Here is a 23,186-nt window from a genome sequence, read left to right as displayed (position 1 = left end):
CCCCAATTCATAGATTATCCTAGCTATTGATGGCACCACATTCAGATTCGATCTTCTTTGAATTAGCATTAGCTCAATTCTTCACTCATTTCCTAAAACATTTAAAAATTATATGCTGGATTAAAAAGACGAATGTCACTTAGTGTAATGTAATTACAAGCAAAATCTCAAGACTTACCCTCTGTTTTGTAGAGTTCCAATACTTAAATACAAGCCACTTCCAATGTTCAATTTCAATTGTTGGCAGGCAAGCACGTTCTGCATCTGTCAAAGATTTGTTTAATAGTAAAATGACCGGCCTTCAATCTTTCTTTTAAATGCCTATAAAGTGCACTGCATTGATCTTTATCACTTTGGAAATGTGTGCGGCCTGTGCGCCTAGATTCATACTTTGCCTGTAAAAAAAAATCAAGGAAACTGAAATAAAACATATACATTAAAAAAAAAAAAGACTTGTGTCTGACCACCTTCAACAAAAATATCAATTGCAAACTCCAAAAAACAGTTATTACACTAGATAGCATAAGCATTAAGCTGAACTTCCAGTATAACAATGCATACATAACATCCGAATAAACAAGATCAAAGCAATTACCTTTGCTAGCAATTTAGCAACCATTTTGAGAATCAAGGACAAAGCTGGTTGGTAACTTTGTATGTATACGGTGTAGAACCTAACCTACTAACAACAATCTGATTGATGATAGAGGCCAGAGAGTCTCAAGGAAGCTATATGAATTAGAAGGGGCTAATGCTAATCTATAGAGTTGCTTACTATTTTTTTGAGAAGGTTTATAATAAAAATGTCAGGCTTTATTTGCACTAATAACGAATCACTCATCATGAGAACATAATGAATGAATTACACTTGCAGACTTAAACTATAGCTTTAATAAACAATGGATTACAAGATTTGCGGTACTAGTAAACTTGTAGACTTTAAAAAAATGACCAGTTTATTATCAATTACTTACTTTTGCTAAAATCAACATAAGCCATAGACTGTAATTTGCTAAAATCAACTATTTCATGTTTGCACCATTAGTCACTCCAACCAACTATGCAAGTCCAAGTAACATTCACCATAAACTATATGGAAGAATAACAACAATTCGTCTTTGGCTAAAAGATAGAAATTGAAAAGCAGTGGCTCTATTTTGATATATTTTGAAATTGTAACACCATATCATCTAATTTAGCATTAGCTGCAGAAATAATTGTAGATTCAGAAACATTAACAACCAGCTAATATTGACTAATTATATGCAGATCAGAACATACTTTACTATTTAATACATGCAGCTAGCAATCGCATTTACAGAAGGCTTTATCAGACGCCCACACAACAGCCACCAATTGCTCCACCAATTCGCCACCAAAGCTCGACTCCAACATCAGCAATTCAACTTCCAACAATCAACAATTCAGCCAATTAGAAAATACAAAATTAAACGAAAATACAATTGCATTCAAAACCGGAATAAAGTCGAGCAAAAATTACAAATAAAATACAAATGAAGCTCAAGAATGCCAAACGAAGAAATTAAGTCGAATTATAACGTAATTACACTCATATGAAACTCGATTAAGAATGAAATAGCTCAAATAAAGTAAAGAGTAGAATTTCGAGCAAAAAATTACACATAAAAACCTAATTTACTAAGATCAAGCAAAATCAAATAGGATATCGAACAAAATTGAACAAAATCGAACACGAAATCGCAAAATCAAACAAAATTGTTGAAAAAAACTTAGCACAAAAAATCTAACACAACTGAACAAATTAAGCCGTAAAAATCGAACAAAAGTGAAAACTAAAGCCGAAAAATCGAACTATAACTGAAGAAATTAAACCGAAAAATTAAAATAGCTAAATAAATTGAACATATACATTTAAACAATTGAAGAAATTGATGATGAAATTGATAAACTTACCAATTTGATGATAGAATTTCCATCCAAAACATGAAAGAGAGAGAAAGAATTGCTTGAAATTTTAGAGAGAGAAGATGTGTGAAGGAGGAAGAAGTGAGCGTATGTCTAATACACGAAATTAATCTCCTCCGTTAGATTAGAATCAATGGTCTAGATTACTTGTTTTTAGTTTTCAGCCTTAGACTTGTTTTCACATGATCCATTCCCTATATATATATATATAGGTGCACCTTGCATCCCACTATCCTAGGATATCAAAAATGTTGAGTTGTAGAGTATGTTATATTTAGAACTATCAATTCGGGTAAACGGGTCGAATAAGAGTGCATCGGGTCAACCCGGGTCGGGTGAATTCGGATTAATTCCATAATCTATGCGTGTAGGGTTTGGGTTGGGTCATGCTTGAGTTGGGTCACGTCGAATCATACTTCTTATTGGGTTTGGGTCGGGTTACATTCGGGTCGGGTGAGCAATAGGTCAGGTTTAATTCGGGTTTTCACGCGTTAAAACGGGTTAGGGTAATTCTCGGGTTCGGTTCAAGTCAATAATTTGCGGGTTAGAATCAGGTCGGGACATTCTCAGGTTTGAGCCGGGTTCAGTTCAAGTCAATAATTTGCGGATTATAATCGGGTCGGGTCATTTTCAATCGGGTCATTCTCGGGTTCATGTCAGGTTTGGTTCAAGTCAATAATTTGCAGGTTATAATCAGGTTGGGTCATTTTCAAGTCGGGTCATTCTCGGATTCAAGTCGAGTTATGTTCAAGTCAGTAATTTGCAGGTTACAATCAGGTCGGATCATTTCCAAATCAGGTCATATTCGAGTTCAACTAACTATAAATAGATAATTATCATTTTTATCAAGCTAATTATTTCCTTTGACTATAATATATATGACAATATACTAGGGAACTATAATCTATAATTTAGGAAGATAATTAACTCCTTTTGTCATACAACTATACTATATTTAACTCTTAAATTTGAGGGTGATGCTCCTTTCTTTTGCTGGCCTGGACTGACTTGGTCTCCCTAGACAAAACGTCTTAATCAATAATAATTAGGGGGTCTAAATTGCATTTAAGGTGATTTGATCGGGTCAGGAACAATTTGGGTTGAACTTAGGTCGGGTCAATAACAAGGTTAATTTCGAGTCTGGTTAGTAACATATCGGGTTGAATTTTTGGGTCGGATAAGTAATAGGTCTGGTAAAATCCGGGACGGGTCAATAACAAGTTGGGTTGAATTTGGGTTAGGTCAATAATAAGTCGGGTTGATTTCGGGTCAGGTTTATAACATGTTTGGTTAAATTCGGGTCGAGTTAGGAACGAGTCGGGTTGAATTCAGGTCAGCTTAGTAACAAGTCGGGTTAAATTCGGGTGTTGACGGGTTAAAATGGGTTTCGGTCAATTTCGGTTCAAGTCGGGTTCGGTGCAAGTTAATTAAATTGGTCGTTGAAAACTGGAAAAATTGATGCAAGTTGTAAACCAGTAAATTGGCCATTTAAAAGCAAATTGGATGGTTCCACACACCTAATTGGACTTCCGGAGGGTATTAGAGAAAATGGTAAACATTTCGGCAATTTTTATTTCCGGGATATAAAAAGTAAAAAAATCCAAAATTGAAGGCTAATATCCACACTTTTTGAGAAATTTCGGAGGTTTCGGTAGAGTTGTCAATTCGCGTAAACGAGTCGAGTTTTGGTCGATAAGATAAGAGTGGGTCGATAAGAGTGGGTTTTGGTCGATAAGAGTGGGTTTGGGTTTGGTCATGCTTGAGTCGGGACACATCAGGTCATACTTTTTATCGGATTTTGGTCGGGTTACATTCGGGTCGGTTGAACAATAGGTTGGGTTTAATTTGGGTTTTCACGGCTTAATAAAAAGGGTTAGGGTAATTCTCGGGTTTGAGTCAGCTTGTTCGGTTCATGTTAATAATTTGCAGGTTAGAATCAGGTCGGGTCATTCTCGGGTTTGAGTCGGGTTCGGTTCAAGCCAATAATTTGCGGGTTATAATCAGGTTGGGTCATTTTTAAGTCAGGTCATTCTCGGGTTCAAGTCGGGTTCGGTTCAAGTCAATAATTTGCAGGTTATAATCAGGTTAGGTCATTTCCAAGTCGGGTCATTCTCGGATTCAAGTCGGGTGATATTCAAGTCAATAATTTGCATGTTACAATCTGGTCGGGTCGTTTGCAAGTCAGGTCATATTCGGGTTTAATTAATTATAAATAAATAATTATCATTTTCATCAAGCTAATTATTTCCTTTGACTATATGTATATGCAATATACTAGGGAAGCATAGTCTATAATTTAGGAAGATAATTATCTTCTTTGACAATACAACAAATATATATTATATTTAACTCTAAAATTTGAGGATGATGCTCCTTTTTTTTGCTGGCCTGGACCGACTTGGTTTTCCTAGACAAAATGCTTTGATCAACAATAATAAGGTGGTCTAAATTGCATTTAAGGTGATTTGAAATCGGACTAGGAACAATTTGGGTTGAATTTAGGTCGGGTCAATAATAAGCCGCGTTTATTTCGAGTCGGGTTAGTAACAGATCGGGTTAAATTTTTGGGTCGTGATAGTAATAGGTCTGGTAAGATTCGGGTCGGGTCAATAACAAGTTGGGTTGAATTTGGGTTAGGTCAATAACAAGTCGGGTTGATTTCGGGTCGGGTTTGTAACAGGTTGGATTAAATTCGGGTCGGGTTAGGAACGATTCGGGTTGAATTCAGGTTAGGTTAGTAACAAGTCGGGTTAAATTCGGGTTTTGACAGGTTAAAACGGGTTTGGGTTAATTTCGGTTCAAGTCGGGTTCGATTCAGGTCAATAATTTACGGATTACATTCGGGTCAGGTATTCTCCAGGTCAGTTCATGTTCGGGTTCAGGTCTCACATACTCGGGTCAACTCGGGTCTAGTGTTGGTTTCAGGTCGGGTTTGGGTTACCATTTTTTCAATTTTAGATGGGTCGGTTAATAATCGGGTTTTAGTCAGTATTTCGGGTCGGGTCAACTTTTGACAGCTCTAGTTATATTAATAATGTACTCGTAAAAGTTAAATAAGAGTGCATTATAATGATTTTTAAATACTTGCTCCATTTCTCAATGCGCGGAGTTTAAAGAAAAATCGGAGAAAGTAATAAAATATAGAGATAGTGGGGTTAGTGTAAGGTAAATGAGAGAAGAGAGAATTTAAAAGTAATAAAATTGAGTCTCGTTAGTTGAGAGAAATGAATTAAATATTATAAAAGTTTTCCAAATATGAAAATGAAACAAGTATTTAAAAACGGCCGCAAAATAAAGTGGAGCAAATATTTAAAAATGGAGGAAGTAAGAAAAATGAAACCATCGGTGGCTGGGGCATGCTGTTTCACCAAGTTGGTCATTGTCCTCGTGAAACATGAACGGACTATATGCAATTACTGCCAATTTTGCCAACTGTTTCAAAAGTTAATTACAGAGTAATTTTCAGAAAGTAGCAGATTACTCCGTATTATTATGTGAGCCCCAATGTTAAAATAAATCAAAAGAGTTGCTTGTAGAGTCTTTGAAACTAAAAATGACGTAAAATGAATTATTAGAGGACTCAGGACTGCACTAATTGCATATACTTAATTTTTATATACAAATTAATAAGAAAGAAACAAATTAGAATACACTTATAATAATGGGTTATAATAGCTAAACCGTTGGCCGTGCGATGTTGGACCCGACAAATGTGGCTTCCCGTGCCCCTCAAGAGACCACCAACGCTAGCTACTTCTAGCACGGCACCTTCACCCCACTAGCTAACATCTAACCTCATGATTAGCCTTCTTCGAATTCGGATTCGAACTACATGCTGGAATATCACCAATTGATTTTAAGATGGAACACTCCTAAATTTATATGGGTTAAGGTAATCCACGTGTAGAGGTTTTCTTTCTCCAAAAAAATAAGTACGAAGTAGTATATAATTACTTTTTTTTTTTTAAAAAAAACACATAATTATTTACTTACGGAGTAGTATCACATCATTATACTACCTCCGATTTTTATTAATTTGCAACTTTGGGTATTATTTTTGAGATATAAAATATTCCAAAGTTGCAAATAATAAAAATCGAAGGTAGTATTATTTTTCACATTTGTTTTAAAGTTTTTTTTTGTTATTAAAATACAAGTTTTTTTATTAAATCATACACAATCAATGAGATATTTATATCTATATCTATACTTAGTCTATACTTAGTATTTAAAAACACAAACCACAACTTTTTCAAATGACACGTGGCATCACAAGTCACTCATTACCCATATGACACATGTCATCTCCTTTAATATTTGTATTTAAGTTTTTATGCAAATTCAATTAAGAAAGTGAAGTGTTTCATTTCCCTCATAATAAAATAAAGTTCAATTAATTAGTACACAACTACACATTACATCTATTCAAAAATAATAATAATTACGCATTACATAAATATATGAATTATTATAAAATTGTCTTTTCATCTCATAGACTTTAAATATAATCTTAATTAATATGTTATTTCATATCCCACAATCTTTATGAATATAACTAAATTCCTTCATCTTCTTTCACAGTTCTATTCTCACTCTATTTTTTGTTTTCCTTTTAAGTTATAGAAATAAAACATACCTACATATGAAAATAATTAACCAAAGTAACAACCCGTGCATTGAACGGACCAAAAAGCTAGTTTATATAACAATGATAAGACATGTGAGTATATTAAAGATGGTAAAATACGACTTCATTGTTACCGTAATTAAGCAAATATATTTGATACGAGTTTTGATCCAATTGAATCAATCCGACTCATAACAAATTATATCGGTCCAATCTTTGGTTCTTGAATTTGAATAATCCGGGGAGGGTTCATGTATCTACCCAAATAATTTCCTCCAATTGCCTAATTAGCATTAGGAAGAGTCATGTTACTATTTTGTTCCTAAACTTTCTAGAAATTCTAAAATAATTTGTAAGTGTGTTGCGGCAAAGTCTCATTTCCCTTTCTCTTCCCCTTTCCATATAAAAGAAAGCATAGCCACCTTCAAAGAGGGTTAGCCTTCACATTCACAATCAAAACTCCTTGTAATCTCCGTTCTTCTCTCTCTCCTCTTTTCAGGTAAAATTCTTCTTCATTTTTTCTCTCTAATTATTTTGCCATTAATTTAATGTTGTTATTTTTATTTGAAATCTTGAAATCTTTTGGTTTGATCTATGTTTTCTATTTGGGTGTTTTGACTTTTGAATCTTTTCACTTTTTGTTGTCATTTCTTTGTGTAATTTTGAATTTATGTATTGGGATTTTTTGTGAGAGTGAGGTTTTTGGATTTATATTTTTAATCTGAAAGTGACCCTCTTCAAACAAAATAATTTAAGGGTTTGTAATCTAAACCTAAATTGATAATACAATTTTACCAATTATTACATCTCTTTAATCGCAGGCAAAATTTATTGGGTTTTCATTCAAATTCTTCATCTTTACCCGATTTGAAAAAAAAAAATCCCATTAAAAGAAAATTATTTGGTTTTCTGGCTTCAGGTCAATTATAAATCAGCAAATACATTATTTAGGAGCATAATAAGAATTTAAAGTTTAGATTTTTATCATTGTTACTGGCTTACCACTCTTACCAATTAGTCGACTATCATTTACACTATATGAATACATAAAAGCTACGTTCTTACAACTATTGAATTTATGGTCGTTTTATACTTAAAATTGTCATTTGTTAATTTATATTTTTCTGCCTCGTTAGTGCTATTTAGTTTAAGGGTCTGTTCTGCTTAATTTCAGTTCAGTTCCTAATTTCCGTCTCTCATAAACTATTCATTTCAGCTCTATTCAGTTCAGTTCAGCCCCAATCACTTCAATTCAGTTGTTTTCAGTAATTTGGAACAGACCTTAAATTACAAAATTTGATCTTGAACTTTGCTTTATAATGATTTATGAATAAAGTAACTGCCTTTATATAGTTGTAGTGAATAGACCACGAATAGTGTAGAGTACCAAAATATGCAATTCACGAAAAATATTGAATGTGGAAGATAAGAACGAAAAGATAATGTGTTAGTTTGAAGGTTTAAGGAAAAGGGTGAAGGTGGGTTTTATAGAGAGATAGAAAAGCCCGTAAACACGGGCAAGGGAAAAATGGAAGGATCATAGAGTTTGATAGAATACTATGGTTAAGTTTTAGAATGAATATGCCTTTTTTTTTCCATGAGAGAGTTTAAGTAGAACGGTGCTGTATGACCGCGACCAGTGAAGGATATAGTATATTATTTGGTGCTTAATGTGCAGAGCTATCGAATTAGTTACTCTAGTAGTGAAGTTGAGTCTGAACATAATTGAATGTCTGATTGGCATTTTAGTGATAATGTATACGAAGTATTGAGGTTGATGTTTTTTTCGAATGGAACTCCTGTTGGATCAGGATGAAATTGTTTGTTAAGAATGTTAACAATGAAGATGTGTGTATTTTGTTGCTGCTCATACAACTCTTGAGCCAAATTTTCGTAAGACTTAATTGACTATACAACGTATATATTTTTGAGCTTCATCTTCTCGTGATTACACTTTAACTTGTAGTTATCTCATAAAGTTGATTTATCCTGCGTGTTACCCCTTGAATTTGTCTTTACTAAGTTGTAATCATTTGCATGCTTAAGATGTGTTTTAATGAATTTCAGGCTTAAAAATGTCGACTGTGAAGCTCCCTACCCAATGCTTGCTTAAAACCGTTCCGAAGCCAACAGCAATGACCCCAATGGTCAATTGCCCTGTATCTCTGGGTTCTGTGAAAAGTATCTCCAAGTCATTTGGCTTGAAATCTTCATCCAGCTATAGAACCACTGCAATGGCAATGTACAAGGTTAAGTTGATCGGGCCAGATGGAACAGAACATGAATTTGAGGCTGCCGATGATGCTTACATCCTCGATGCAGCGGAAGAGGCTGGGGTTGACTTGCCTTACTCATGCAGGGCAGGTGCCTGCTCAACCTGTGCTGGTCAGCTCGTAAGTGGAACAGTTGATCAGTCCGATGGATCCTTCCTTGACGACAATCAAATGGACAAAGGTTATTTGCTCACGTGTGTTTCTTACCCGCGATCAGACTGTGTAATCCATACCCACAAGGAGGGCGATCTTTACTGAGGTATTAGTCATTTGGAAACTCCTCAAATAAAGTAGAGATCATATATTGGGTGTTGCCGATGGTCAGATGCCATGGATCTTAGTTGTATGATGTAATAAATCTCGAGGTGGTGGTTTTTTTCAACTTTTTCAGAGATTTTGCCTCTCTTTTAGTTTTTCATTTGTTGATCAAAGAAGTCTTATCTAAATGTAATATCTCAAGTCTCGAATGACTTGAATAGCTCACTTGGATCATGAGAAGGAATGAAGGATTATATTGTTTAAACTGTTTTGCTCCAAATTTTGTGTTATAGCTGATCATCAGTTATGTTAGATCATCTTTTACGTACCCTATACTAGTAACTGTGGCCTGACTAATATTATGAACTTAATGTCATTCATTGAATAAGCTAAATCAGTTAATTGTAAATAACATTTAGGATTATGCACCTAAACCTTGTTTATCCTGTCTAAACTCGGGCAATACTCGCGATAATCAGTTCAGTCAAATTGTATTAGAGCATGCACATCAATGATCCCTCTGACCTCGTCTAACACTTCAGCATACTGAAAAACTGACGAAAAAAATTTCATCATCCTTCTTTCCGAGTCTCTCCTATACCCAATTAAGTTTATGTCTCTCTAACATTATTATTATTATTTTTTTCAATATTTGAATCACTTGAATGTGAATATTGGTACAGTTTTTTCTTAGTTTAATCATCCAGTTTGACGTTCTATTCTCGACTGAGATCAAGCAGGTTATGTTACACTAGTCTTTTGGAAAAAAAAAGGCTTACAGAATGTTATACTACGTATGCTACATGAGTTTAAATGGCATGATGCGAGGACAGATTTATAGGATGAAAATTTTCCATTTTCAACATGCTTGGACTTTGTTTTTGTGTACCAAAATATTAATCATAAATTCAAGATGATTTTTTTTTTCCATCAATTTTTTTTTTTTTTTTTTTTTGATTGGGTGAGAAAAGCTAGGTTAGCCCCTTTGATTAAAGGACCAAAATAGAGTGTTATGGTGGTGCCTCTGCTTTGCCATGTAGTCCGTCGCCATATTCGTCTTCTTGCAACAATGGTGAATGGAGTAAAAATGATGTGCTTGCTCAAAACAATAATTGTGCTTGCTCAAAACAATAATGCCGGATCTTGGAGTGCATTGAGGCCTAGTGATTATTGGAGTTCTAGACAAGTTCATTAGCCCAATGGACCAGAACCTTTTGAACCGAAGCAAACAAATAATTAAGGCCCAATTTTTGTAAAAAAAAATCTACTAATCTCGATGATTAGAAAATAGAAAGCTCAATCATAACTACAATCATTCCACATTTCTAATTCTAAAAAAGTCTATTTTAGTGAATGATCTTTTGACAATTAGAGTTGGGGGGGGGGGGGGGGGGGAATAAGAATAAAGTGTCCTATTTTGAAATCCAACTTTCATTGTGTATTAGTAGTGCTTAATTCAAAAGAAGTAGGGTGTCTTGATGGGAAGATTTGATTCTCAATGTCTCAAAAGAGAAAAAAAAAATTGTGTCAAGTTTTCTTTTGAGCATGAGATGACGAATGTACGAGTTCAAAATAATAGATTTCATAAGTATTTGCGTAGGAGAAAAGGTAAATTTTTATATAGGGTTTATTAAATAATCCAATGTATAAATTATATATTCTTAAATTACAATTCTACAAGTATATAAGCTAATTTTGAGTTTTTTTTTTTTTTTTTTTTTTTTTTTTTTTGTTTTTTTTTTTTGTTTTTTGAAGGATGCTAATTTTGCGTTTAATGATGAGTTAGTTAAAATTTTATAACTTTAAATAATTTAATTGCCGATATACCATAAAATAATATCCCTATTGTAAGAATGTCACAATTATATAAGTTGTACAACTAGATTTTAGCTACTTTAATATACTAATATATTTATTTATTGTATTAATAATTAAGGATTGCATCATTATTTTGAATAAAATATTGAAAGCTATACTTACTACGATACGAAGTATGTAGTAGTACCTCTTTAATTAAATGAAAACAAACGATCGAAAGGCCAGCAAATTAATGTACAAATAAGAGCATCTAATCAAATTGACCTTTTTTGGTGGTTGGTTATTGCTTTTCAGCCTCTCATCATATGATTGTCGCACTTTCTCTCTTTTTAATTGAGTAAAAATCAAATTTTCATTATTATTAATATCGAATCATAGCAAAGATTACAATTAGTGGACGTGAAGAACTGGAGATGAAATTGTGATGTATGCTTTGTTTAACTTCCTTGCTTTCATAAGTTATTATTTGAAGATTAATTAGTCTAAAGTTTGTTATTTTTTTTACCTATTTTTTAATGGATGATGATGGATTGATGATGCTTATGAGCATATCACAGATAATTATTTAGTTTCCCAATTAAAAAGTTATATCTTTGATTAACTAATGCTTATAAATCAAGTATTCAAAAACACTTGTGTGGATCTGGTCCACAATAATATTATTGTGGACCCGAGGTCTATACACACGCAACTGACATTATATTGAATATAGTGACCATTATTTTTAACATAGTAACCTTATTTTTAACATAGTAACCTTTATTAAAACTACTACAACGTTTAATAATATTGTGAACTTGAAATACGACGCTATTACCCTAATTTTAGCATAGTGGCCTTTATTTTTCATATTGATTAGTATATAAAATATTTCATTACAAAAATATCCACTTAGGCCTATATATTACCAAAATGATTTTTATTTCAACATAGTGACCTTTTTTAAAAATTATAGTGACCCTTTTTTTTGTTAATAAAACAACCATACTTTCTCTAATGTTAGTGGTCCACAATAAATTAGTGTGAACCAGGTCCATTTAAGAATTTATATCAAGTATTATATAAAGGATACTTGTTTACTCTTCAAGGCTTGGAAAGAAATGATGATTGATTTGGACTTTTCTTGCAAGGCTTTTACTAATTATTGATTTATTTTAGTTTTATGTTCATATTGATGAAACACAAGTAAAATTTGGGAGAAAGAAGACAAAAATAAAAAATAAAAATAATAATAATAATAATAAGGGATATTTATTAATTACTTTGTATTAGGTACAAGATTTTAAATTAATTAGGTTATGTCCGATTCAACTGATTTCATCTGAACTTATATGAAAATCTGATCTTAAATTATTATTTTATGAACTAAATTGATTTAAATAATTTTTTTTTTTGAATTAAGAAGACTTTTCATAATTCGTATCATTAGTATAATTAGTTGAAACATGTAACCCTTCATCACGAATCTATACTTATATATTAAAAAGTGTTTCTAAAACAGAATACGTTTCACGTGTTACATTTTTCAAGTTCAACATGTCAGCAATATGCGCCACATGTCATTATAAACATGACATGTCACTTTCACATGTATTAGGTTTGCATCTAAAAAATGCTTATAACAAGACTTGAACTTAAGACCAACAAAGTTTTACCATCTTAGCTATTTATTAATTTTTTTTATTTTTTATTTTTTTTTTTATCTTACAAAATCATAGTTAACTCAGGTAAGTTAGTTTGTGTCTTATTATACTATTTCTTTCTATTATGTAATGATTGAGTTTGACAACTATTTTATTTTTTATAACCAAACTTAAACTCGAAACCAACAACTTTTACTATCTAAACAGTCGAATTTGATTAGCAAATTATACTTTGAGGGGGTAGATTCTCACGATTAGGAGGAAGAACAAATACAAACTAGCAACTCAGGACACCGCCCGGGTCACACACTAGTTAACTACTCGTACTAATTGATGATATCATTTCTCCAAATAGAGATTACAATTTATAGAAAAATCTAATTAACATATATTTCAACCGAGCAAAAAGGAAGATCATAAATGACTCATATACAACCGCCATATTTGAACTTGCATCAATCAAAATCAAAAACCTCATATCAGCCTCAATGAGGACGTCATAATTATAGTTGATAAAATTGACCACCCTTGTGATGATTCATTATTTCAACATAGAATACGTAGTTAATTACGACTATATTACGTATTCCGTAGAAGAAACAAGCCTCCAAATCGAACTTGGTAAACCAAAATTGAATTGCAACTAGGATAGAACATAGGAAAATCCAAAAAAATAGTAAAAACTCAACTCCATTCATTAGCTAATTAATATAATGAGCAATCATGCACAATTGCCCAAATAGCACCCCACTTTAGAAGATGGCGCGCCAATAGCCAAGTATAATAAAGTATTGCTATTTGCTATGCATTAATCCAATTTAAATTACTATGACTAATTTTTGGAGTCGGATAATATAATTATATCAAGGATATACATAGTACATAACAATAATAATGTGCATAAAATTCATAATTGAATTATACTTTTGTTTAATTTTTATTCTATATTATTCATTTATTTTGGTTGCAATGTAAGACAAATAGCAATACAAATGATTTAATTTAATAATGAAACTTTTGATTTAAACTTGAAATTAAGGGTTCAACTTTTATTTTCATGTATGACAATGAAGAATGATATCCAACAAGTGAGAGAAACTAGCAAGTGGTGCATATGCTTACTTCGAAATGATTTTTGATGTAGAGTATACAAAATTTTTTTTTCTTGTTAAATAGCTATAAAGACAGGTGACAAAAATAATCTCAAAATCCTCTAAAAAAAAAACAAAAATTCTATTCGTTATCCCTCACTTATAAAATTCTAACCGTTAGAGTATAGATATTATGATCAAACTACAATATTATGCAATTTCAGCCCATTTTGTGTGTGCCCCACTTATAAAATAATAAAGTAATCCATATAAAACTGACAAAGTTACCCATATAATACTAACTGAGTAATTCCTATAACACTAACCGAATAATCTTGTAGCATTGAGGACGAAGTAACACCTTTAACACTGACCAAATAACCCCTATTACACTAACGAAGTATCTCCTGTCACACGGTATGACCAGCCATATATAAGACTTTGTTATGCAGTATATATGCAGTATATATATTTTTACTGTTTAAAATATGGATGTAGATTGGTCAAATGAATGTCAAAAAGGTAGCTTTTTTATTCTGACTGCTGCCACGTATTTACACGTGACTAATAGTGAAATTACACGTATACTTTAAAAATCTGATGTAAATTCGTGTCAGCTTCAATTATCCACTTCGTATAAGCTCTTACACTTTTCTCCCTTTTGACTCAAACCAAAAACACCCCAAGTTTTTGTATTAAAGGGATTTATGGTGGCGCCGTGAAGGCGTAGCTTTTACAGTTTTAGCTAAAAAAAATTTAAAAAAAGTTCCAACAATTATCTTCTTGATTACTCTGTATCATCATAAAATTAGAAGCAAAAGCTTATTTTATTCCTATGTTTTAATCGTTAATTATAATTTAGTAATTTATTAAGCTCATTGATAAGTGTTGAAAGTTGGGAGGAACCTACTTAAAGAGGGACACACACATAAGATTTTGATGTATGTGTTAGTAGTTAGTGGATAATAGAGAATATAAAGGTTTAAGATATATTTTTATAAATTATTTGGAGTACCTTTTTTTTTTTTTTTTTTTTTTTTTTGAAAACAATTATTTGGAGTACCTTATTTAGATTGAATTCTCAATTTCTTGTAACCTTCATATACAACTTTTACATTAGACAATAAAAAAAAAAAATTAAATCTTCCTTAATTTCCGATTGATATATTTTGTTATTATTTAAATGTTTGAATACTAGTGTTTACGAGTGTCCCCTATTGAAAAATGGCTATGACTTTGTTAGTCTCCATGAAAGCAACGAGACACTTGTAATTCTTAATGCGCCACATATCATGCAATACAACATACGTAGTAGACTAGTAGTATATGGATTACACTAGGCGGTACCCAAGACATATTTTTTTTTTTTTTAATTTAATATACTTTGTATACGGATGATATATATGTCCATCTATATTTTAAAAATATTTCAGGAACACTTATGCATGCTTACAATTCAAAGACAACAATTTATTTAGTCTATTAAAATGTTTATAGTAGGGAACACCAATTTTGTGACTTTCGAGCATATTATATACTCGTACAATAACTCGCATGAAATTTGCCACACTCTTTTGATAGAGTTGATTGCACATAATCGACAAACCTTATAATTTTTAACTAGTATATATCATATCTTAATTTATAGTGTCAATATATATTACAAGTATGTAGGGTTCGATCTCAAGATTTGAATTACACCTTTAATCTTTATTAATTGTAAACATGTAGGTGGAAGAACGTATGTACGACATAAAACGGATAGGTGAGTTTAGAATTGTCACTTTCTCCATAAAAAATGGGCACTCGTTGTAGCAATCATATGTTCAAGTAACCTATTTTAGAAGGCATGAAACAACAAATTGGGTCATTATTGTGTTCATAACGCGCCATACATTTTTATGGGGTGGAGCTGCGTACTCGTGTAGCCGGTGCAATTGCGCAAAGGACTAACGCGCTACATGCCTACATCGTTGCATTTGTAAAACATAATCCTGATTTTTGGTGTTTAATGTGTTGATATTATATGGTTGGTATTCCGTATATTTTTTTATGTTGATAGTGATGATACGATGGCACAAACCAATGTGGCATGTAAATATCCTTATTAATAATTGTTGGGTGAGATCCTAATTAATAATGATTTTGATAACTCAAATTCTAAGGTATTGTCTGATCTAATGTTTATCTTAAATCTTAAAGATTTTGTATCATTCTACTTATTTTGTGGATCATTGAATTTATTTGTGGATCATTTATACATCGAGAGTATATAATTTTAAATCTAATTGATCAAATATTATTAATGAGATACTCTGATCATCCATATGCACACAATAGAATATCTCTCATAAACAATTATTAAAAAAAAAAAATCTAAACAAAGATTTTTACCAAAAAAAAAAAGAGAGAGAGAGGGGAAAATATCGTGACCTATTTCATTGACCATCACCATGCATAATTAGGGGCATTTAAAAACTGGTGTGTACTGAAAAATGAACTCAAGTATTCCTAACTAGACTACAGAACATGAAAACAACCCAATTTAATTTTCGAGAAAGGGCAAGTCGTCTCGTGCGCGTTAACCACCCTAGTAAGTTGAAAAAAAATTAAGTATAATTTATTTTTTTTGGTTTAATACAGTGAATTAAAACCTTTAAGGCATTTGCACAATTATTGTTGTACTCGTAATTATTTATTTATTTGATAAAGGTCCAAAAGCGATCCACTCGTATTCCGTCCACGCTTTGGACTAGTACGTATTGTTCATTAGAATCTTTTATCTTCAAATTTCAAGTGTTTGATATGATCCATATGTACATCAGTTAATCACTCTAATTCAGAATCACAATACTAATCAACTTTTGACCATTTCTTTTTTAAGGATTGACCAAAAACATTAGATAACAAGATTAACCAAAAAAAAAAAAAGCGCACACACATATACACTAAAGAACTACAACTCTTCAAGTCCCTAGTTGCAAAAATGCAAATTGGGATACAATATCTAGTTGGAAATAAAAAACAATAAAAGAACATAATATGTCGGTAAAATGAGCAAGAAACAAACTTTTAGCATCTCTATAAATAAAAGAGGTTATGAAACGTTTGAGTAAATATTGTGCTCCTAGAAGAAACCTTCCCTCTTCCCTTGTATACGTTACACATTTCCATTTCCCATTATTGCAAGATCCACAACTTACCATATTTACAGTTGGTGGTCCATTATTTCATATTAAATATCATATACTATAATTTATATTCATATATTTAAGAGGGTGCGCAACTTCCTCTTGCTCCCACTCTCTCCTCCTCCTCTCCTTCCTTCCATCTTTCTTTCTCCCATTATCAAAGGAGAAAGAAAGATAATAAATGTGAGACGTACACTACTATACTCATTCATTTTTAATTAACAGAGGAAGTTGAAGCTAAGCTTCTTAATTATCTTTGTAATTAAGGTGATAATTAATAAGGCCGGTGATATAACAGTGATTTTGAAGTGGGTGGCAAAGATTTTTATGATTGTTGTTATCAGATCTGCAATGGCTAATTATACCTCATTTTTCATCTTCTTCTTCCTCATTTCAGGTACTAATCACTCTCTATATTTTACTACTACTCTCTAGCTTTATTCTCTTTTTTTAAGCGTTGATGACACCTCAATGATAGTGATGTAGGCGGGATTTAATCTCGACTATCATATATTTGTCCATATGAATTAAAACAGGGTACTTCATACTTCTATTTTTATTTTTTCATTTCAAATTGATGGGAAATTTTCTTTTTAGAACACAGATTAATATTGCTATTGTCACTGTTCATTTAGTTTGATTTGCAACCTATTCAAACTAGTTTATTTTTTAAATTTCTGGGTTTCTGTCTCTCTATCTCTTTTTTTTTTTTCCTTTTCCTGGAAATTCGGTCAATAATTTTTTAGTTAGGACAGAAAACTAGGCGAAAACCAGAATCATCTTTTTGGATGGATTACACATTTATTGTGACTCTTCTGATTATGAAAAATGGAATTTAGCTGATAATTTTGAGAAATGTTTCATATGCAAACTTTATTCAATATTACGGAGTAGTTGTTACTAGTTTTATTTGCCGGTTTGCCAATTGGTACCTACCCTTTTTCCTCATTTTGTAGGTTTTACTTATTTATGCAAAAAATGCAAAAAAGTTTTTGCTTAGGAAAAAAAAATTATGGTTATTTGACCAAACTAATAAAATATGCAAAATTTTCTCACTATACTATGGTAAAAAATAAGAAAGAAAGAAAAGATACAGTTAAATACGTAAACACTTTTCTACGCAATACCAAAAAAATATAACATTAAATGTAAAGTATTAGTGTAATATTCGTATACAAGTTCTTCGTAAATAGCCTTTTCACACCCTTTATGGACCTTACTTTTTCTGTAACAATAACGGTTGTGAGATGGTTTAACAAAAAATACGTCTTTTGAGTAATGATTGAGTGAGAATCAAATTGGTTGTAGCTTAATTGTCAAGATTGAGATACATAATGCGTTAGGTTATTCCTCCCATTCATCATATCAAGCAATTTTAATATTAAGGAACCCTTGAAAATAATAATTTAATTATTGGTTGTATTTTGATTGCAGGATCAATTTTAAGAATTGATGGCCTAGGAGTGGGAATTAACTATGGGCAAATAGCCAACAACTTGCCCTCCCCAAGCCGTGTAGCAATCCTACTACAATCCATTCAAGTTAGTCGGGTCAAGCTATATGATGCTGACCCGAATGTCCTTATGGCCTTCGCTAACTCGAATGTCCAATTCACAATCGGGTTAGGAAGCGAATACCTACAAAACATGACCGACCCGTCTAAGGCCCAAGCTTGGATCCAAACTCATGTACAACCTTACATTAGCCAAACCAAAATTACATGCATTGTTGTAGGTAACGAAGTTTTAGGTGGGGGTGACACACAATTAATGTCATATTTGTTCCCTGCTATGAAAGGTGTCTATTCTGCCCTTAAGTCTCTTGGTTTAACTAACCAAGTAACTGTCACAACTGCCCATTCTACAGCCATATTGGCTACTTCTTTCCCTCCGTCTTCCGGGGCGTTTAAACCCGAGTTGGCCCAATATCTCCAACCCATGTTGAATTTCCAATCTCAAATCAATTCCCCATTTTTCATCAATGTATATCCGTTTTTCGCCTACATGGGCAGCCCGAACGAAATATCCTTAGATTATGTCCTTTTTAGGCCTAACCAGGGTATGACCGACCCTGTCACAAATCTACATTACGACAACATGTTATATGCACAACTTGATTCAATCTACGCGGCTATTAAGAAAATGGGTCATACCGATATTGAGGTCCAAATATCGGAAACGGGTTGGCCGTCGAAGGGTGACCCGAATGAGGTGGGGGCCACAGTCCAAAATGCAGCAACCTATAATGGTAATTTGCTGCAAAAGATTGAGAAACAAGAGGGTACCCCTGGTAGGCCTGATGTGCCAATTACAGTATATGTTTTTGCTCTTTTCAATGAGAATTTGAAGCCTGGACCTTCTTCTGAAAGAAATTATGGACTATATTATCCAAATGGTAGCCCTGTTTATAATATTGGTTTGCAGCAAAAAAGTTATCTTCCTCAATTTTACATTTCTTCAGGTTATCAAAGGAGATCAATATTGGTAAGCTAATTTTCTTTCATCTTATGCAATTTATTAGATTGTGATAAAATATGCTTACATTTTTGTACATTGCTTAGATATTATGTATAGATTTTATTTTGTTTCATATGTGACATATATGCGGTGTGATTAGATATGTTTGTACACGGAACTTATGGTTAGGTGGTTTTAGGTATAGAGTAACATCATATTACGTAATGTTGGTGTTCTGGAGAACGTCGTACAATGAAATATTCATTTCTAGTCAATCAAATTGGTTATAAATCAATTTTTTTGCCAAATTTTGTTTGATGATTACTTTGTAATAGTTAGTTCGGATAACGAAGAATAACTTTAGTGAAAATCAGTACAGGCATGTATACAACAAAGTTGATGTACATTTCACATGAAGATTATGAAGTCAATTTCTAACACAATTTATTTTTTCCCCTGATTTTACAGGACTTGTGTAAATTCACAATTTTGTCGAGCTTATTGACGGCGTTATTTATATTTGCTTGAGGAATTTTTACATATCGTTTATACGAGTACTAAATTTGGGGAAGGAGGATGGCATTATTAGAAAGGTAAGACTTTGTTATGCATTTTTAACCCTTGACACAAAAATTTTCCTTAGACTTTTATTCTTTTTGTGACATTAATACATTCATACATAGGATTCCTAGAAGAATGTTAATGTTAGTTTCATTTAATTTTATGAATCATGTAATTAAAAGTTATTGTTCATTAGACTTTTCATGTAACACGCTATAATGCAGAAAAACACGCTTAGGATTTAGGAAATTATGTAAGCTTCATTTAGAAAATTATTGCCTTATACGACATACCTGCATGAAAGATTGAGTACAGAACGAAAATTCTATCATCTTTCTCTTCCTTTGTTCTTTTGGAAAATTTGGTATTAGAGTATTATCATTTATCATAAAGAGTTTGGAATCATTAATAATTCAAAGCAATGAAACTTCCACAAATATTCCTATAATAATTTAAACGTGTCTTGATCACCATATGCAATCATGCATATGAATTCTTTTTATAATTGAATTTCTCCTGTCTTGAACATAAATTAATGTCTAAGATGGCTTGTGAATGGAAAGAGACACCGTAGTATCACTATCTATCTGTTGTCGCGTTTGCTGAATTTCATGATACTTGTATTAATTTTCAAAGAACTCGCCGAATTTAAAACCACAACCTAATATGAATATATTTTTCCTTAATCGTCAAAAAATGTGATTTAAGAGTAATTTTCTTTTTCTGTGGCTTTTGATTGTGTAATATTCTATTTCGAAGCTGACCTTTTTGGCTTGACCTTTTTGCTTCTTTTCCTAAAAGAGAGATTTGCCTTGTCAACCTTAGGTGGATGCCAACCCTTTGAATATAATGTGGTTCATTCTAGCTAAGCTAGCTACTCTTATCTCTTATGGAGTATAGCTTAAAGTCGATATGTCAAATCAGTTGAATACTTGAATTAGGTCGGGTAAAGTCGGGTTCAGTACAGATAGATTTTTCGAGTTGTTTTTGACCTTTATTCCGAATCATTTTTCAGCTATATTTTATTACTATGCACGTTTTGGGATTGACAAAATCATGTTCAAAATCCTAAATTTCCGAGTCTTGATCATCATATTTCCAAAAAAGTCTGATAAATTGAGAAAATTCTGATGATGCAAATCCCAGTCATTTCAATAGTGTTGTTTCTGTACAAAAATTCGGAAGCATAGCTTTATCATTAGATAGATGTCATTGCTATCACAATCTTTCTCGAGCTTGTACTCGTATAATGAAAATTGTCGTTATCTTATCGTTTTAATTTGTCAAAAGGGAAGATAATTACCAACCACCCACAAGCTTATGTAACCCTTAATGAGGACAATCTTCAATGAACCAATATCAACCTTAGGAAGTTCATGTACCTTTCTTTCTTTTCCTTAGGTTAATTAATTAATTATGCAAGTGAATAAACATGTAACATCAAATTATGCTGGAGCCACTACTTAAAATTAGTGGTGTTGTAGCTAGATTTCAACATCAAATGGATTAAGGGTGGGAGCCCATATTTTGTCATTGAAAAAAGTTTCCTTTTCCTTCCATCACTTTAACAAGATGGATAAGATAAGCACATATATGGTTGTATTGTCTGTTTGTATATGGTCAATATATATGGATCCGAGGCTATATAGTATGTTAAAACTTTTTATGAAAATATCCCTGTCAAAAAGTATGATATCATAAGAGATGTTGATAGAACTTACTTCATACGGAGTATAAACCTAAAGCAAATAGATCTATGGTTTCATATCGTGTACAGGTTTATTGTCTATTCACTAATTACATAAGTCTTGGTAATTTTCGATCTAGGTTCTGATCAAATCAACTCTAGTTTCGAGTATATCCCAAGTCTAGTTTAATTGGGCATGACTCATGAGGTTTTTTGTGCCTTTGTTTTGTCACCTTATCTGAACTTATCAACCCTATTCCGAACATACCTAAAGAGGACACCAGGTGATGATGTCTTAGACTCGTAGTTGTTTAGTTTGCTTTACACGTTATGTGTCTACATGTCAATTGGCGTTTATTAAGGTATGAAAAGCAACCAACAACTAATCAGTTAGCTGCCATATCAAACTGAAACCCAAAAGAATCAAAATCCAATCTTTAGTGTATGTATACACTGTCATATGTTCTGTTTTTTCTCCCCTACATTGATAATGACTCTCAGACCCAAAAAAAAAAAAAAAATTAGCTGCAACATAACTTTCTTAGCAGCCTTGAATCACCTACCTAGTAAGAAAAATAGATGCTTTTCTTTTAGACTTTTTAGTGAAAAGTTTTAATTATCATGATAAGTGATAATGATATTTAGTGTACTAATCCCTTTCATTCAACCAACTTGATGTATGTGTCCCTGAAGTTGTATCAATGTTGCAAATGTTGAATTTTCTTGTTTCTTCGAGCATCATTCGTGATTTCGATGCATTGTAATAATTGTCGATTTGATCATATTAATCAATTACAGTATGTACTTTCAAGTAGATTAACATACTAATACAAAGTTTTAATCTTTTTTCATTAAGTTTTGTCAAACATTAATTAAACTGTACTTTATTTGTATATCTGCAGGGGAGAGTACAGCAGAGGAAGGCTACAATTTCCGATACATGTGAATTAACAATTGCAGAACAGTTTTTTTTTTTCTTTTTATTTGAAGTTCATCACCAGATTCATTGCTCAGAAAGCTTACATTAGCAGACATTATTTTACTGAAACATTTAAAATAAGGTCCTTAATTAGAAATGCAGGATTTATATTAGTAGTAGTAGTGTCATTAACATGTATTATAAGCAGATTAATTCTTTTGGCAGCCATCTTATGACACCAGGCTTACCCTTTAGCTTAGAATCTTACATCTTTTGATAAATGTAATAGTTAAGTTAATTAATGAGAAAAATTAGTGGTTTTTTTATTGTTAAAGTCAAATTTGTTGTTCTTATCTGATCTATAAGTTTTCTACTGTATTTTTATTTATTTTTTGGACATTTTTTGTGCTAGTGGGAGTTACTTTGTATAACCAGCTTTCTCTTTGATTAATGAGAAAAAGGATATGATGCTTTTTTAGGCAATTAAGTAGATATAAACCCGCTGTTTATGGCTAATTTAAAACCGAAAGGATGATTAGGTTCGAGTTTCTTCGTTAGTAAGCTTTGCCCGTTTTCCTTCTTAATAAAAAAATGTAGAGTAATCTACTTCCAACAATCCTACTAGTACGAATGAAGTATAATTTAAGCAATCTTACTGAAGGACTTTTCATGAATTTTGAGGTAATCAAGAGTTTGAGTGAAACTTAATCATGGG

General features: G+C 32.1%; 2 protein-coding genes across 2 annotated transcripts; both read left to right on the top strand.

Moving 5' to 3' along the window:
* The first annotated feature begins 6,918 nt into the window (after positions 1-6,918).
* Positions 6,919-9,385, top strand: LOC110684242 (ferredoxin, root R-B2-like). The gene is made up of 2 exons (XM_021860659.1): positions 6,919-7,073; positions 8,642-9,385. Exon 2 carries the CDS (start codon positions 8,650-8,652, stop codon positions 9,103-9,105), a length of 456 nt encoding a protein of 151 aa, XP_021716351.1. The 5' UTR covers positions 6,919-7,073; positions 8,642-8,649; the 3' UTR covers positions 9,106-9,385.
* A 7,298-nt stretch (positions 9,386-16,683) lies between these two features.
* LOC110684241 (glucan endo-1,3-beta-glucosidase 14-like) lies at positions 16,684-22,824 on the top strand. Its single transcript, XM_021860658.1, has 4 exons — positions 16,684-17,245; positions 18,283-19,331; positions 19,773-19,897; positions 22,455-22,824. The coding sequence occupies exons 1-3, from the start codon at positions 17,176-17,178 to the stop codon at positions 19,830-19,832; spliced, it is 1,179 nt and encodes a 392-aa protein (XP_021716350.1). The 5' UTR covers positions 16,684-17,175; the 3' UTR covers positions 19,833-19,897; positions 22,455-22,824.
* The last annotated feature ends 362 nt before the right edge of the window (positions 22,825-23,186 follow it).

This window comes from Chenopodium quinoa, unplaced genomic scaffold, assembly GCF_001683475.1.
Source record: "Chenopodium quinoa cultivar QQ74 unplaced genomic scaffold, ASM168347v1, whole genome shotgun sequence".
NCBI classification, from domain to species: domain Eukaryota; kingdom Viridiplantae; phylum Streptophyta; class Magnoliopsida; order Caryophyllales; family Amaranthaceae; genus Chenopodium; species Chenopodium quinoa.
The sequence above is the reverse complement of the archived record's forward strand: the minus strand, read 5'-3'. Positions and strand labels throughout refer to the sequence as shown.